The 14087-nt window shown below is 60.4% G+C and overlaps 1 protein-coding gene across 11 annotated transcripts in view; it reads left to right on the top strand.

The window, feature by feature from the left end:
- Nucleotides 1–14087, top strand: part of WDR27 (WD repeat domain 27) — a 144395-nt gene that overhangs the window by 122877 nt on the left and 7431 nt on the right. Inside the window, exon 25 of one of the 11 annotated variants that reach the window (XM_059401457.1) lies at nucleotides 3680–3970. The exons of 9 other annotated variants lie outside the window; for them this stretch is intronic. In XM_059401457.1, the coding sequence (XP_059257440.1) occupies nucleotides 3680–3733 (54 nt within the window). In that variant the 3' untranslated portion in view covers nucleotides 3734–3970. Of the gene's footprint in view, nucleotides 1–3139; nucleotides 3617–3679; nucleotides 3971–14087 lie in introns of those variants that run through there. One more of the 11 variants, XM_059401456.1, reaches the window with a different exon arrangement.

Raw genomic sequence — 14087 nt, 5'->3', positions numbered from 1 at the left:
CACCCCTCCTGTGAGTTCTCACAGCAACTTCCGGCCTCCCGGCCAGAGCAGTCAGAGACTCTGCGTTCCCACTCTGGGCTGTACTTTGTCACCCGTCTTGCGTCCCACGTGTCTAGACATGTCTCTCTCAGGCTAACTCGTGTGCTGGTTCCTGAGGCTCCACCAGCCTTGCAGCCCCGGGCCCTGCTCCCCTCTGCTCTCTTCACCTCCGAAGGGCACCTGCACCCCAGGGAGCAGCTGATGCAGACAGTGGGGACTTGCAACTTGCATGCTGTTCATGGCGATGAAGATCTGACCTCTGGAGGTTGAATTCCGAGCCAAATTCAAACGAAACTCACCAAAATAAGAGCTACTATGTTTATGCCCTGGATCTTGTTGCTTATCCTAATGTTTCAAAAGTTTGGAGACAGAATTGCCCCCGCGATCTGAAGCTTATTTTTATGTTGTGTGAAGATATGTTCTAAGAAAGGGTTATTAGTGTTTTAAGACGTCATTAGTATGAGGTTTGTAGCGGTGCTTTGCAGACTGAGGTATTTAGAACAGATAAACCTCATTTTTTAAAAATCCCAGATGCATGTGATTTATAATAATTGTTTCTGATATATTCGAATTAGAGACAGATTTTAAAATACATTTGACACATGTCCATGAGCATAAGATTACTTGGGGACTTGTGAATAAGTGAAGGTTTGCTTCAATGTGAAATCTTATTTTAGCCATTTCTTTGAAATAAAGCCAAGTTCTCCTCTCAAAACAATAGACACTGTCAGGCCAAAATCTGAACTGTACACACCAGACCGTCACTCTCAGGGTTATGTAAGTGGTATCCTGGGTCTAAAAAGTGCAGATTTTTATCTGTATCTGTCCTTCATCTGTTTGGTCCACACGGTTCTGTTGGTTGCATCGTCCTACGCGTCTGGTTCTGGTGGGTGCTTGACACCCATGAGCAGATACAGCCCTTCTCACTCTGGGAAGGTAATGTCACCCCAGTACGTCTCCCAGATGGAGGTAGTGGGCCGTGACTTACTCCTCACTGTACGGCAGGTATGTGGTAGAAAATGTATGACTCCAGGTCTGTGTGATCTGCACACAGAAACTCTGGAAGGGATCTACCATCGTAATCTGGTCATGGAATCTGAGATGCCTGTGCTCGGGTCTTCCAAGGCAGGGTGTCCGTGTCAGCCCGATATCGCTGTCTGTATCCATAGAGGAATGCGCCACACAGGGCATGGTGCTGTGCTAGAAACACTCAGATATGGTGCTTTTGTTCTTTCTGCATTTCTCATGTTTGATTCACTGAATCACTTAGGATAGCAATGACCCATCCGTGTCAATCAACGTAACATGTCACCCAAGAAGTTGTTGATAGATTGATGTTAAGATATTATTGGAACGTCTTGAACCTGTCAATATCTAAGAGAACATATTATCTATCTAAGATATTATCTATCTTATCTAAGAGAAGAAGAAAAACGATGGTGTTAGGAAAGCCGAGGTGATCTGGGGATAGGTTTCCCGAGGGCGCACGAGGTGCGGACACCCGGGGAGCTGCGGGCACAGCACCCACCGTGTGTGGGCCTAGCCCACGTATTGCCAGGGGACACAGAGCCCTGCTGGTACACGCTCACGGGACGGCCGAGCGGATGTCTGTGGCAAGCGTCGGTCTCTGCATGCACTCTCAGGTGCGTTGCTTTCTCCTGCGTGCCTCACTGGCTAGTGGTCAGTGTGACTCCTCGCCACCCCAAACCCTGACTGGGCTCTGCAATGGACAGGATGCGTTGGTATGAGGAGGGGGGCCTTGGTCATGATGTGGAACCCTCAGGGACCGGTTTTGTGCCCCAGAAGGAGCTTCAGAATGCCGCCTTCTCCAGGTGAGGATGGAACCTCCCCTGGAACCCACTGTGCCTGCTGCCTTGGTCTCCTGGGTCCCAGCCCGTGAGCAGCACACCTCGGTGGTTCCCCGGCCGTCGACCTGGTGCTTTGCCTACAGCCCAGGCTAGACAGGCTCCCGGGGTTGCTGGGACGTTTCTGGAGCACACAGGATGAGCCAGACAACAGTGAGGCCCTCATAGGGGCAGCCTGGGCTGTGTCCATGCGGCATCTCCGCTGGGCCCAGGTCTGCACAGCTCCCCCACTGCACCATGCAGTGCCAGCTGCCCCTGGACTGTGCTCTGGGGTGGACAGATGGATGCGTGGGATGCAGCCCCCACAACTGTCCGCTGTCACCCGCTCTCCAGGCGTGACCCGGGGATGATCCCAGGAAAGGGTTGCACCCCTGGAGTTGGGGATCTGTGTCCTGCTGTCCTGTCTTCCTCTCGGCCAGCGGCTCTTAGAACATCTAGATCTGTGGACAGAAGCAGTGAGGTCATCGCCTACTGACTATTTTCCTACGGATCTTCTACCTTTTCTAAGGCAGAGGCTCTTAAAAATCAAATGTACACATGGCTGCTTGTGATGTCATCTCCTTCTTTACCTGGCCAGTGGGCTCGGTGGGCCCCGGTGTCCCTGACGCAGGGCGCTACAGCGACGTGTGACTGAAGAGAGGGAGGCCGCCTCAGCGCAGGTGTCACACGGGTACTGAGTCGCACGCAGCACCGCAGCGGCAGGAACCGCGGACAGGGGAGGGGAGGGAGGGACCAGCCGCGGGAGTACGCCTGTCCCTCGTGCCCTCGGGGCGGCCGTGCCTGGTGGTGACGTGGACTCCGAGAGCATTTCCAGGCCCACGGGGCACAGATGTGGGGGGGGGGCACCCTGCAAGACCACAGGCCTCTGACCTCGTGAGTCTCGTCCAGATTCCTGACGGTAACACTGGATTGCTGGTGTTTGCAGGGGGACGAGGGGCTGCAGGGGTCATGCAGCTCCAGGAGGGTGTGAGGCCCCAGGTGTGGTGGCTGTGGGCACACGGTGGGGAGGGCACGGTGGGAGGTGGCCCCGCAGGGCGAAGCCACGGCAGCGCGAGGCCCTGGGGCCGATTATGCATTTGGATGAACAGCAGATTCAAAGAGCCATCCAGGTTTTGGACCATAGGACAGGTCAGGGTCGCGATGGCTTCTTCAGGCAAGAAGAGGATAATTGATGGGTTTGAAGTTACAGTGGACGACGTCCCAAGTGGTGATTCATGTAACATTTCAAAACGCAGAACGCGAGGCAGTGTCGCTGTGGCCAGCCAGCGTCGGCGCAAGTGCGGCAGACAGCAAAGGCCACCTGAGATGCGGCGTGAGAGCGTGTGGGCCACAGTCCGTGTTCCCTCCTGGGCTCAGAGATGGGCTTTGCCAGCTGGCCCCTGGGGACAAAGCAGCAAGGAAGGGGCCTGGCTCCTTGTCTGAGGAGCCCCCCTCTCCGCCCAGTGAGCGAGCCGCCCTCCGCCCCGGGGAAGAGAGTGGAGCGGTGGGAAGCCGGAGGGCTGGGGCTCCGTGGCTCCCGTGCGTGGCTGAGAGCCGGCAGAGGCTTCTGCAGGCCGTCCTGTGGTCTTCCGGGCACGTGGCACTCGCTGGCCTCAGAACAGCCATGACACGTGGTTTGCAGTCATCAGCCATCGGTGTGGTGAGGTCACTTTTGCTAATGCACTTTGTTCTGTGCTCTAGAAAGTCCCCAGCGAGCGGAGCCCACACCGTAAGTGTGCAGGGCTCTCCCCTCGGGAGAGGGACGGAAGCAGACGATGTCCTGTTTTCGATTGCAGCTCGCCACGGTCAGCCTGGACGGAAACCTGCAGCTGTTCGGAGCCGGTCACTGACCGCGGGCGTGAGGGGGCTGCGCGGCCGGCCAGGGGTCCTGCTCGCAGCCCCACCGGGATTTGCGTCCCTTTGCTCCTGGCTCTGCTCTGCCACGCGCACGCCTGGGAGCTCCCTGCGCCTCCCAAGGGTCCCCATGCTGGACGACCGGAGTCGGCGTCCAGCACTTCTGCACAGAACGTGGTCAAGCTGAAACAGAATGTTCTTCAATAAAAAGTAACCTGGTGTTTGCTTCCTAACAGACTTTGTGGGGTGCGCACAGAGCAGTGGGTGGCGCGGCCCACCGGCCTTCTGACCACATGCCCTGGCTTTGCTTGGTGACTGGGGGGCTCTGCCCCCAGGTTGGCTTCTGGGCCTTCCCCCCCAGCAGCGGTGGGGTCCCCAGGGTCCCCCATGAATTCCGCAGACACAAACGGCTGTCCTGGGGTGGGCAGCAGGCGTCTTTCCTCTGACACTCCAGAACCAGGTCTTTCTGGGACCCCAGGAGAGTCAGGATTCTTCCAGACGGCGAACGGCTGACAACACTCAGTCCGCCCAGGGCAGAGCCTCTCAGGCCGGCCTGGACAGGCCGCGGGAAATGCCGGACGAGCCACCCCTCCTTTGTTCCTCTCCTGCCGAGAGATGTAGTGCTGAGTTCTGGGCGGGCTCCGGCCTCCACGTGGGCCGTCCACGCACCCACCACAGGTACACGTCCTTTTCCCGGCAGTGTTGGAGGAGCAAACTTTTAGAAAACTAATTTTTATTCTTCCCAACACTTGGGAGTTATTTTATCCATTTATAGCAATTCTGTTGTTTCCCTTGTTAAAACGAAGTTACTTTGAAACTGGTTAAAAATAAGTGAAGCATAATTAACAAGGCAAGAAAACCCGTGGAATCTTACTTCAAAGTCTTGATCTCAGTTACTACGTTGGACGCCTCTTTCCGCACGACTCTCGGTTCTGGGGAGACGCACGTAAGGCGGCCGTCCGAGCCCGTCGGAGGGCACGGTTCTGGGGCGCTGCGGCTCTTACTCTGCTGTGCGGTCGCCGCGGCCTAGGCCTCCAGAACCTTCTCCTCTGGCAGGAGGGAAACCACCCCGGTCAGCTCCGCTCCACCCCACCTGGCCCTGCCCCCCCCACAGCCCCGGTCCGTGGATTCCGCTGGGGGGTCCCACTTCCTGGCTGGCTCGCGTCACTGACGGTGACATCCCCGAGGTCCCTCCGTGGTGCAGCAGGTACCAGCCGCCCCCCCCACCCCTCCAGCCTTCACGGCACTTGGGTCCCTCTGCCTGTTAAAACTTCCAGGACCCCCGTCCTCCTGCAGAGTCAGGCTGGGTGTCCCCTCGCCGCAGCCCGAGCTCCCTGGAAGCCAGGCTGTGGGCCACAGCGAGCTCCCTGGTCTTCTGTTTTCCTTTGAGGGACAGAGCCCTTTACAGAAAGTGCGTCTCACTGTGAAAGCAGATTCAGGGGCAGAGGGACTTGCCGGGGTCGGGGGAGCCCACACTGGGGTGAGGCCCTGAGGAGTGGACTCAGGTGTGGGGAAGATCTGAGTCTGGGGATGAGGCTCAGGAAGGATACACAGGTGTGCGAGCTTGCACGGGTGTGTGAGGTTGCAGGAGTATCTGAGCTCGTGTGGGGTGTGAGCCTGCGTGCGTGTGAGCTTGCACAGGTGTGTGAATTTGCAGGGGGTGTGATCTTCATGAGTGTGTGAGCCTGTACAAGTGTGTAAGCTCACACAAGTACCTGAGCTCGCACGGGCATGCACGCGTGTGTGGTTGTGGGAGACGGCACTGTGGGAGTCCTCCCCAGCAGGACTTATTTGCCCGGCTGGGCTGTGCACACACGCTCACGTGACAGCTGGCTTGCCGCTGGAGCCCGCTCCCATCAAACCTGTGCTCTGCTAGGGTTCCCCATGCCCGCTCGCCCCTTCTCTCCTCAGAGAGCCCGGAGGACTGCAGGAACTTCATTCCTGGCTCAAGACCTTGGCCCCACAGGACCACACGGAGCCTTCCCTCCCCCCTTGTTTCTGCACGCCCCAAGTGGCCCTGTTGGGGGGCCTGCGGCTCGTGTCGCTGGGTGCCGCTGTTAGCTTTGGGAAACTGGCTCTCTTGGAGAAGGCCCGCCAGTGCCCTGGGGTGATGAGCCAAGTGCATGGGCAGCAGGTGACCCACGTAGCCCCCGGGACCCTCTCACGTGACCGCAGGGAGAAACCCCGAGCAGGTCGCACCAGGGAGCCAGTTGAAGGAGAGAGGTGTGCAGACCCTCCTCTCCAACAAGCAGCCACGACAGACATGTAACGTGCGGAGCTGATTCACGGTCTTCCGCGGGCCTCCTGGAGATCAGGAAACCGGACGACTGCCCCTCGGGACGCACACATGTCGCTTGGGAGCCGCCCGCAGGCCCGCAGACCCTGCCCCTGCTGCAGGGTCCCTGCGCGGACGAGCGCCGGCAGCTCCACGCTCCAACCTCAGGTCCCGTCTCCGGGCCCTCGCTGTCTTGAGTGGAGGGGCACAGTGTTCACTGACCTGCCGGAAGGCTGGCTTTCTTATAGTCAACCCCCTTTTCTCTGCCCCACGGCCCTTCTGCAGCGAGAGTGCTGGGGTCCCTGCTTGCAGCTCTGATGGGGAGGCCACAGTGGGAGTGGGGTTTTCAAAGGGTTTTTCTTTTGGTGTCAGAGTAGGGCAGGGGTGGGGAGGCAGGCTGCCCCTAGGGGTCTGGAGCGTGCTCTCCCCATGGGTGGAAGGACCCCACAAATCCAAGGTCTTTTATCCTAAACAGAAATGAGAAGATTGGAATTTTTAAATTTCTAGAAAAAGATAGCAGCTTTGTGCTCCTTCCCTGAATGTGTCCATTTTCCAGGTAAACCAGTGAGAAGCTGCTTCTGTAGTAATGTCTGCAGGTGTCTCGTCTGCAGGTGTCTCGTCTGCAGGTGCCTCGTCTGCAGGTGTCTCATACAGGTGCCTCGTCTGCAGGTGTCTCATACAGGTGTCTCGTCTGCAGGTGTCTCATGCAGGTGTCTCATGCAGGTGTCTCATCTGCAGGTGTCTCGTGCAGGTGTCTCGTCTGCAGGTGTCTCGTCTGCAGGTGTCTCGTGCAGGTGCCTCGTCTGCAGGTGTCTCGTGCAGGTGTCTCATCTGCAGGTGCCTCGTCTGCAGGTGTCTCATGCAGGTGTCTCATCTGCAGGTGTCTCGTGCAGGTGTCTCGTCTGCAGGTGTCTCGTCTGCAGGTGCCTCGTCTGCAGGTGTCTCGTCTGCAGGTGTCTCGTGCAGGTGTGTCGTGCAGCTTCAAGTGAGCCAGGTTCTCCCCGACAACGTCTGCACAGAAACATTCCCAGTTTTGTGCTTTCCAGTGCAGCGGGAGACTCATTGGAAGTGAGTGTTTTCTTTGAGTGGCCTCAGTGCCCTTTCCCTGGGCATCTGCTTTGTGGGGGCCTGAGCGGGCGGCCCCCCTGCAGCCCACGCTAGGTGCTCTGGTGCTTGGGAGCACAGTTTCCCTCCTCAGCTTCCCCTGCAGCTGACCCCGTCCTGACCTCTGCTTTCCACCATGAGCTCCCCGCAGGGACCCCTGGGCGGACGCAGAAGGACTCCGGTTCCTGGGCCTGGCCCAGGGTGAGGGGCCGAGCAGCCCAGGCCTGCAGAGTGGTGGGCAGAGAGAGCTCGGACCCCGTTCCCACCCTCCAGCGATGTTCTCATCTCGTCTCACTGCACATCAGGCTCGCAGTAGCGAGTTGCCTTTCTGAGCCTTGGCCAGACCCCACACTGTATCCCTGACAGCTGTTTGTCACCTTCTCTGTCCCTGCGTGTGGCCCGTTGTGCTCCAGACGACGTCCCACACCTGGTGCCGCCAGCCACAGCCAGACCCACTGGCTGCTTGGAGCTCCTTCGTCCTACTTGCTAGAACCCTGCCCTTCCCGGAGTCTTGTTTGCTGCTGCAGCCTCAGACCCGCTCAGGGAGTTGAGGGATGGTCTGGTGGCTCCAGACCTCCCGGCGCGACCATGGTGTCCCACGCGTGCGTGGCCAAGGCTGAGGTTCATGCCGCTTTGCCTGCGCCAGAACCAAGGAGCTGGGCAGACACACTCCGCCCCTGGACCCTGCTCCTTGCTTCTTCCTCACTGGTGGGAGATGCCCTCGGCCCCCTCCTCGGAAGATAAGGACGTCCTCCCAGGGGCACAGCAGCTGCCTGGGGGCAGCCCACATGGTGTGAGGCACCTCTTTCCCCTTCGGTCCCCCCCCCACCTGCGTCCGCGGCTGTTCTCCGGCCTTCTGGGGCCCATGTCCCCTACCCACAGGGGCCAGCCCCAGAGCTCCTTCCTCAGCACGAACCCCCCTGCCGTCTGCCCCGCGCACCCCGCTGCACCGGCTCCCAGCCGCCTCTGCCTTTCCCGCCCTTTGCCCCAGGATGCCTGTCCCTGGTCTTTGCCTGGAGTATTCTACAGCTGCCAACTGGCCAGGACGAGGCCACAGCAGGAGGGGGGTTTCCTGGCTGCCCTGGCTGCCTGTGCCCGTGGGACCCTCCCTGTAAGTCCTCCTCCGGCTTCACAAGTCCCATGACCACGACCAGGACAGCCGCTTCCCTTCTCAGCCACAGGACCATTACCCGAACGGGCGGGCGCCTTGGGGAGCAGCGAAGCCATGTCTCTGCTCTGAGCACACCGCCAGCTCGCAGCGGGCACTTCGGGCGGCTCCTGTCCTCCTGCTCCTGCTTTCCTCCCGCTCGGCGCCTGCCCCCGTCTGGCCCTCCGGCCGGCTCTCCTGCACCTCCGGCCCTCCCTGCCGCGATCGCACAGGCTCCGCTGCTCCTGCTCTTGGGGGGTGTGTCCTCGGGCTCAGCCGCGAGTCCTGCTGCCTAGGCGGCCGCGGCTCTCCCGGTTCAGCCGCTTCCGGGCGCTGCAGGCCTCTTGCTGTCTTGCCAGGACCCCGCGTGCCCGTGGCCCGTTCAGAGCCCATCACGGCACAGATGTCCCTCGTCTCTCCACGGATCTGACTCCTCCTCCCCGCTCTGAGTCCGCAGGCGGGCCTTGTGGCCGGCCGCACACCGTGCTTTCCTCCCACACCAGCTCCCACGAGCCTGCAGGAGCCTGTCCTGAAACTTCGCTCACATCAGCCCTTCCCTCTCTCTCTCGGGGAGTGCAGCGCAGCGTTTTCTGGAGCGATCACACCCGTTTTCCTGGAGACGGGCTTCTCCTTCTCCGCATTTGTGCAGAGGAGGGAGAGCACGTTGGCGTTGGTGGGGGGAGGTTCCTGGCCTTTTCTTGGCCAAGCCCCCCCGGCCGCCCGCGGCAGAGGAGGTGCTGGGATGCAGACAGAAGTGAATTCAACACTGGGCTGTGGAATTCGGTCTAAAGACGCGGGGACGTGGGGAGGTTGGGTGGGATCTGAAACCCCGCTGTGTCCGAGCGCACTAACGTGCCTTTTCTTGTGGGATGGAGTTTCCAGAGCTGAGGGGTTGTCAAAGGGAGCGGAAGACCCGGGGCCTTTGGAGCAGGGTGGCCGGGGGTGTGGGGTGGACAGCAGCCCACGGCCGAGACTTCCGGGAAGCGACGCCGCGCCCTGCCCAGCTGCCCCGTGCGTCCTGAGTGCCCTTCGCGTGTGGAGCTCCAGAGAAGCGTGGTCCCTGCCTGGGCCGGTGTGGAACAGAGACAGCACACGCCGGGTGGGCAGGGGACGGACCGCCTGTGAAACAGCCACCACCCAGAGAGGGGAGACCCCGTGGGATCCCACCGTGAGCGAGGGAGGACTCCAGCTCCGACGCACGGAGCCTCAGACCTCGGCCGGCATCCCGAGCACCGCCCTGGCCACAGAGGAGGGGCGTTGCTGGGCGTGTGCAGGGCAGCCTGCGGGGCGGGCTCTGGGCCACGGGCGGGAGGGCCCGATCCTGCAGGGGTGGAGCGCTGGGCTGTGTCCCCAGGAAGTGGCCATGGGCACATCACCCTGAGTGGAAGGTCGCCGGATAAACGGAGCCCACTCTGCCCACGGACGGGGAGGGGGCCGCGCGTGGTCCTTCTCCACCGGGGCCTCAGAGGAGGGTGCCACGGGGAGTGGCTGCTCTGACCTAGCCCAGTTCTGTGACCAGGCTCCCCTCGGGCTCCCCCGGGGGCTCTGGCTTCACAGCCTCGTGCATCGCCGCCCACCTCCCTGCCGTGTCCGTCCCCAGAGCAGCCGCCCAGCGTCAACGAAGCCCCTGTGTCGCCGGGGGGTGGGCGCCACCACTCCTGTCCCCCTGTCCCAGAACGTCCACGCTCCCGGGGAGCAGGCACCTGCCAGGGAAGCACAGTGGGAACGCCCGGACCCCAGTGCACTGCAGTCGCATGGGCCACGGTGCGGGGCCGACTCGAGGACGGCTCCCAGGCGGCCAGTGCCGGTCGCAGGCGGGGAGACGCCCAGGAGGAGAAGCCTCTTCCCCCGGCAGCAGCTGGACGGGTTCTTCTGTGGGAACAGACTTCTGGGAACAGACTCGGGCGCCGGCAGGACCCGGCGGGTGCGCTGTGTGGGGCTGTGTGGGGCTGTGGTCTCAGGAAACGGACCCGGCCGCCCTGTGCAGCAGAACACCAGACTCTGGGCCCAGGTCATTGTCTCCTCATATTTTGCCAGAGAAATCTCGGTTGCTGGTGCGACAGTTCTTTTTTGCTGTAATGGACTTTTTCCCCAAGATGAGGTTAGTGATGAGACTGGCTAATTTGCATATTTGCAGGAAGTAAAGATTGGGTTCACTTTGGCAACTTCTTAAAAAACTCCAGAGGGGAGCCTGATGCGTCTTGCATGTGATTACAGAGTCCGTCACCATTTTCCAAACCTGTACCTTTTGCATCCTCTCCGATTCTCACGTGCGAACGTGCGCATGGGGTCTTCAGGAAGCCTCGGCCCCTCTGCTTAAACTGCGTGCGGCGGCCTGTGGAGCAGCCCGGGCCTGGCTGCAGCCCTGCCCCAAGTGACGTTCCCACAAGGACCCTCCCACCCAGCCCTCTGATTCAAGCCATTCGTCTGCGTTTCGTTTTTCTAAGTTCAGAAGACGGCCTCTGAGAGCAGCATGCCTTTTTTTTTTTTAATATTTTATTTATTTATTTGATAGAGAGCGAGCAATCACAAGCAGGCAGAGTCAGGCGGGGGGGTGGGAATAGCAGGCTCCCCACTGAGCGGAGAGCCCGACGCGGGACTCGATCCCAGGACCCTGGGATCATGACCTGAGCCGAAGGCAGAGGCTTTAACCCACTGAGCCACCCAGGCGCCCCGCAGCATGCTTTTTAAAAAAGGATGTACTGCACCAAAAACTAACCATGTCTTTTATGGCGACTAAGGTAACACAATAAAAAGAAATTGGTTTTTTAGAGAGGGGGAGGGGCAGGGGAGTCTCCCGCAGGCTCCTCCCCGAGCAGAGAGCCCGAACCGGGGCTCGATCCCACGGCTCCTGAGATCATGACCTGAGCTGAAACCAGGAGTCGGACGCTTAACCGACAGCTGCCCAGGTGCCCCTGGGTTTGCTAAACACTTAGAGGCCTCCCCTGCCCTGCCCCCAGCACCCGTGTCCTCACACACCTTCTCGTGGCCCACGTCCGCCTGCCTCCCAGGGGTGTCCACACGTCTGCCGGCTGGTCGGGTTAGGGTGACTACAGGCAGCAACCCCACCGGGTCCTTCTCTCCTTCCGAAAAGCCCTGCAGTCCTTTCACACGCGTGTGCCCGGTCCTGCCGTGTTCTGTGCAGGAGCTGGCCCTCCATGCCCACAGAGCTCACGGGCTGCATCCTTGTGGACGGGCACAGCACGTACACGTGGGTGGACGTGTGGAGGTGGGAGCCGCGGATTGGGGGTCGGTGTGTTGTGGGGCGGCAGCATCGGGAACAGCAGGAAGGCCCAGGACTGAGCAGGTGATGGGGAAGCTGGGAGAGGCTGACCTCAGAGGCCACCCGTGTGCGGGGGTGGAGGCGTGTCCTTAGGAGGAGGCCACGGAGGCCACTGAGTGGACTTATGGGACATGCGATCCTGGAAGATTACGACAAGTGATAGGTTTGACTTGGTTTTCCAAAACTTTGTCTTGATGCCAAAAATGTGGTCTTATGAACGCAGGAGGACGGGCCCGTGAGCAGAAAGGGCTGCTGTCCCGGGATTGTGCGGAGCGATGGTTGCAGGCCGGGGGTTGTGGAGGGAAGGACCAAGGGAAGTTCCGAAAGGACTTGGGTCCGGCAGAGACTCACGGCCTGGCGTCCGGGGGCCTGGCTCTGGTCAGGTGGCGTGGCTTTTCCTTCCAGCAAAGCATGGACGTGAGGATAGTTGGGGGCTTCCCGGAGGAGGGTCACTCGGATCCTGTGGGGCCGGGCTGAGGGCTGTCGTCTCCAGCAGGCTGTCGTCTCCAGCAGTTAGAGCGCACGGCCTCCAAGGCCACCCTCACTCTTGAGGCCAAGTGCAAGTCAGAGGTTTCCCGCGCAGCCTCCGATCCGGAAATCTGTGGGAAGGACCATAGGATGAGGAGCAGAAGGCGAGCTGAGGGCGAAGCCCAAGCCCCATAGGTGGGGGCCGCGGGATCCTCCTCTGACCTTCCCGGCCCTCGAGCTGAGGGAAGGAGAAACAGACGGTGACTTAATGGAGATGCTAGCCTGTGGGACGGGGCCTCCTTCCGTTCACAAATGCGGTTGTGATTTAAGGAAAAGCACATTCTTACGGATCTGGAAGCCCAACTTCCAGAAGGAGACGCTCACCTGTCTTCACGTTAACGCCTCACTGGAGGGAAAAGCCCCCTTGACAAAGGCGAGGCGTCCAGGGTCCCGTAGGCCCTTTCGCATCTGACCGCCCTTTTCCTCCCTGCCCCTGTGATCTGTCGCCCTGACAGCCCTGGGACAGCGGCTCTTCCTGCCCCCAGGTCCTGTCCCCGGGCTTTAATAAAACCACCGTTTCGCACTGAAGATTCTCAAGAATCCCTTCTTGGCCGTCGGCTCTGGACCCCACCGACATTCACAACCTCCATCAACGGGACGCAGGGAAACGGATCTCCCGGTGGCCGCAGAGCACGCAGGGAAGGACACAGATGACACTGAGCTAAAGGACAGCACCCAGAGAAGGTGGGGTCCCCAGTGCCCTCTCCTGAGGACTCCGGACCCTGTCCACGTCCCTGTATGGGACACACAGGTCAGCCGTGCTCAGACTGGGGCATGCTTGGCCGTCTGTGTGGCTGACGTGCACCCAGGTCCGCTGCTCTGGGGGCCCAGACCCCGCCCCATGTCCCGCTGCTACCGGCCAGCCCAGGGCCCCAAGCACAGGCCGCCTGCTTGGACCTGAGGACCTACATGTCCGCCCGTCTGGCCACTGTGTTAATGAGCTTCAACTTTGACCTAAAGATATCTTCTTCGCCAGGGGAGGAATTATAAAGCATAAAGATTGTTTGCGCCTTTCTGGAAGAAAAATGGATTCTTATCGATTGACACCGTGTCGTCGACTGTAACCGGAGAAACATGTTAACGAGGAAACGCAGTGAAAGGAACCGTGCCTCGTCCTGCAGCGGCACGGCTCACCGCGACGCGTCCTGCGGGCGAGCGGCTCTGCTGACCTCGGCAGCACGTTCCCCGTGGGTAAAGCCAGAGGAGGCCCAGTGCCTCGGCTGGAAGGCGGCAGCGCACGGGAGCTCCGGGCAGGACCCTCCGCGGCCCCAGGAGGACACGCGCACGTTCTGGACGTGGGACTCGGAGCCGACAGCCCAGAAAAAATCCTCGAGATGTCTTCGGTACAAAAAGGTGATTCTGTTGAAGCTCGGGGACAGGACCCACGGGTGGAAAGCCCTGCCCCGGGAACAAGCAGTGACCGTCCTCCACCCTCCGGCTGGGAGGGGCCGGGAGTGTCCGTCTCTAGGGAATCTGGAAGCAAGAAGGTTTCCAGGACCTTGAGGCACAGCTCTTGTCGGGAAAAGGTCACTCATTACGGCCTAATAAAACCCGAGTTGTGAGACCCGACAGATGTGTATCGGGCCATATGCTTGGGGGTGACTGCAAACACGTGTCTTGGGCGTTTTAGAGATAAAGGACGTTTCCAGAGGAATTTGTAGACGTTGAAGCAGACTTACAGGGTCCGGGGCAGGGCCTCTGGCCGTCAGCAAAGTAAGAACATCGAGGCAGCTGAGCCCCTGGAGGAACGTCACTCTGCTTCAGGGACCCGTCGATGGCTGTAGGTCGTAAGGACATTTAATAGTTTTTCCTCTTGCTTTGTTTCCCGCATCAATTCTCTGAACCCGGACGCCGGGGCTCCAGTGGCTCTTGGCTTCCGGGTCCCGCCGAAGCCTTCTGAGCTGCCTTGTGGGGACAGCGGCTGCGGGGCCCGGCCCGGCCTGCGGTGTGACGGCAGAGGCCCGTGAGGCCTGGGGAAGCAGACGCCGGTCAGGAGGCTTCGGGGCACAGCCA

This window comes from Mustela nigripes, chromosome 5 (assembly GCF_022355385.1).
Source record: "Mustela nigripes isolate SB6536 chromosome 5, MUSNIG.SB6536, whole genome shotgun sequence".
In the NCBI taxonomy this organism is placed as follows: Eukaryota; Metazoa; Chordata; class Mammalia; order Carnivora; family Mustelidae; genus Mustela; species Mustela nigripes.
The sequence above is the reverse complement of the archived record's forward strand: the minus strand, read 5'-3'. Positions and strand labels throughout refer to the sequence as shown.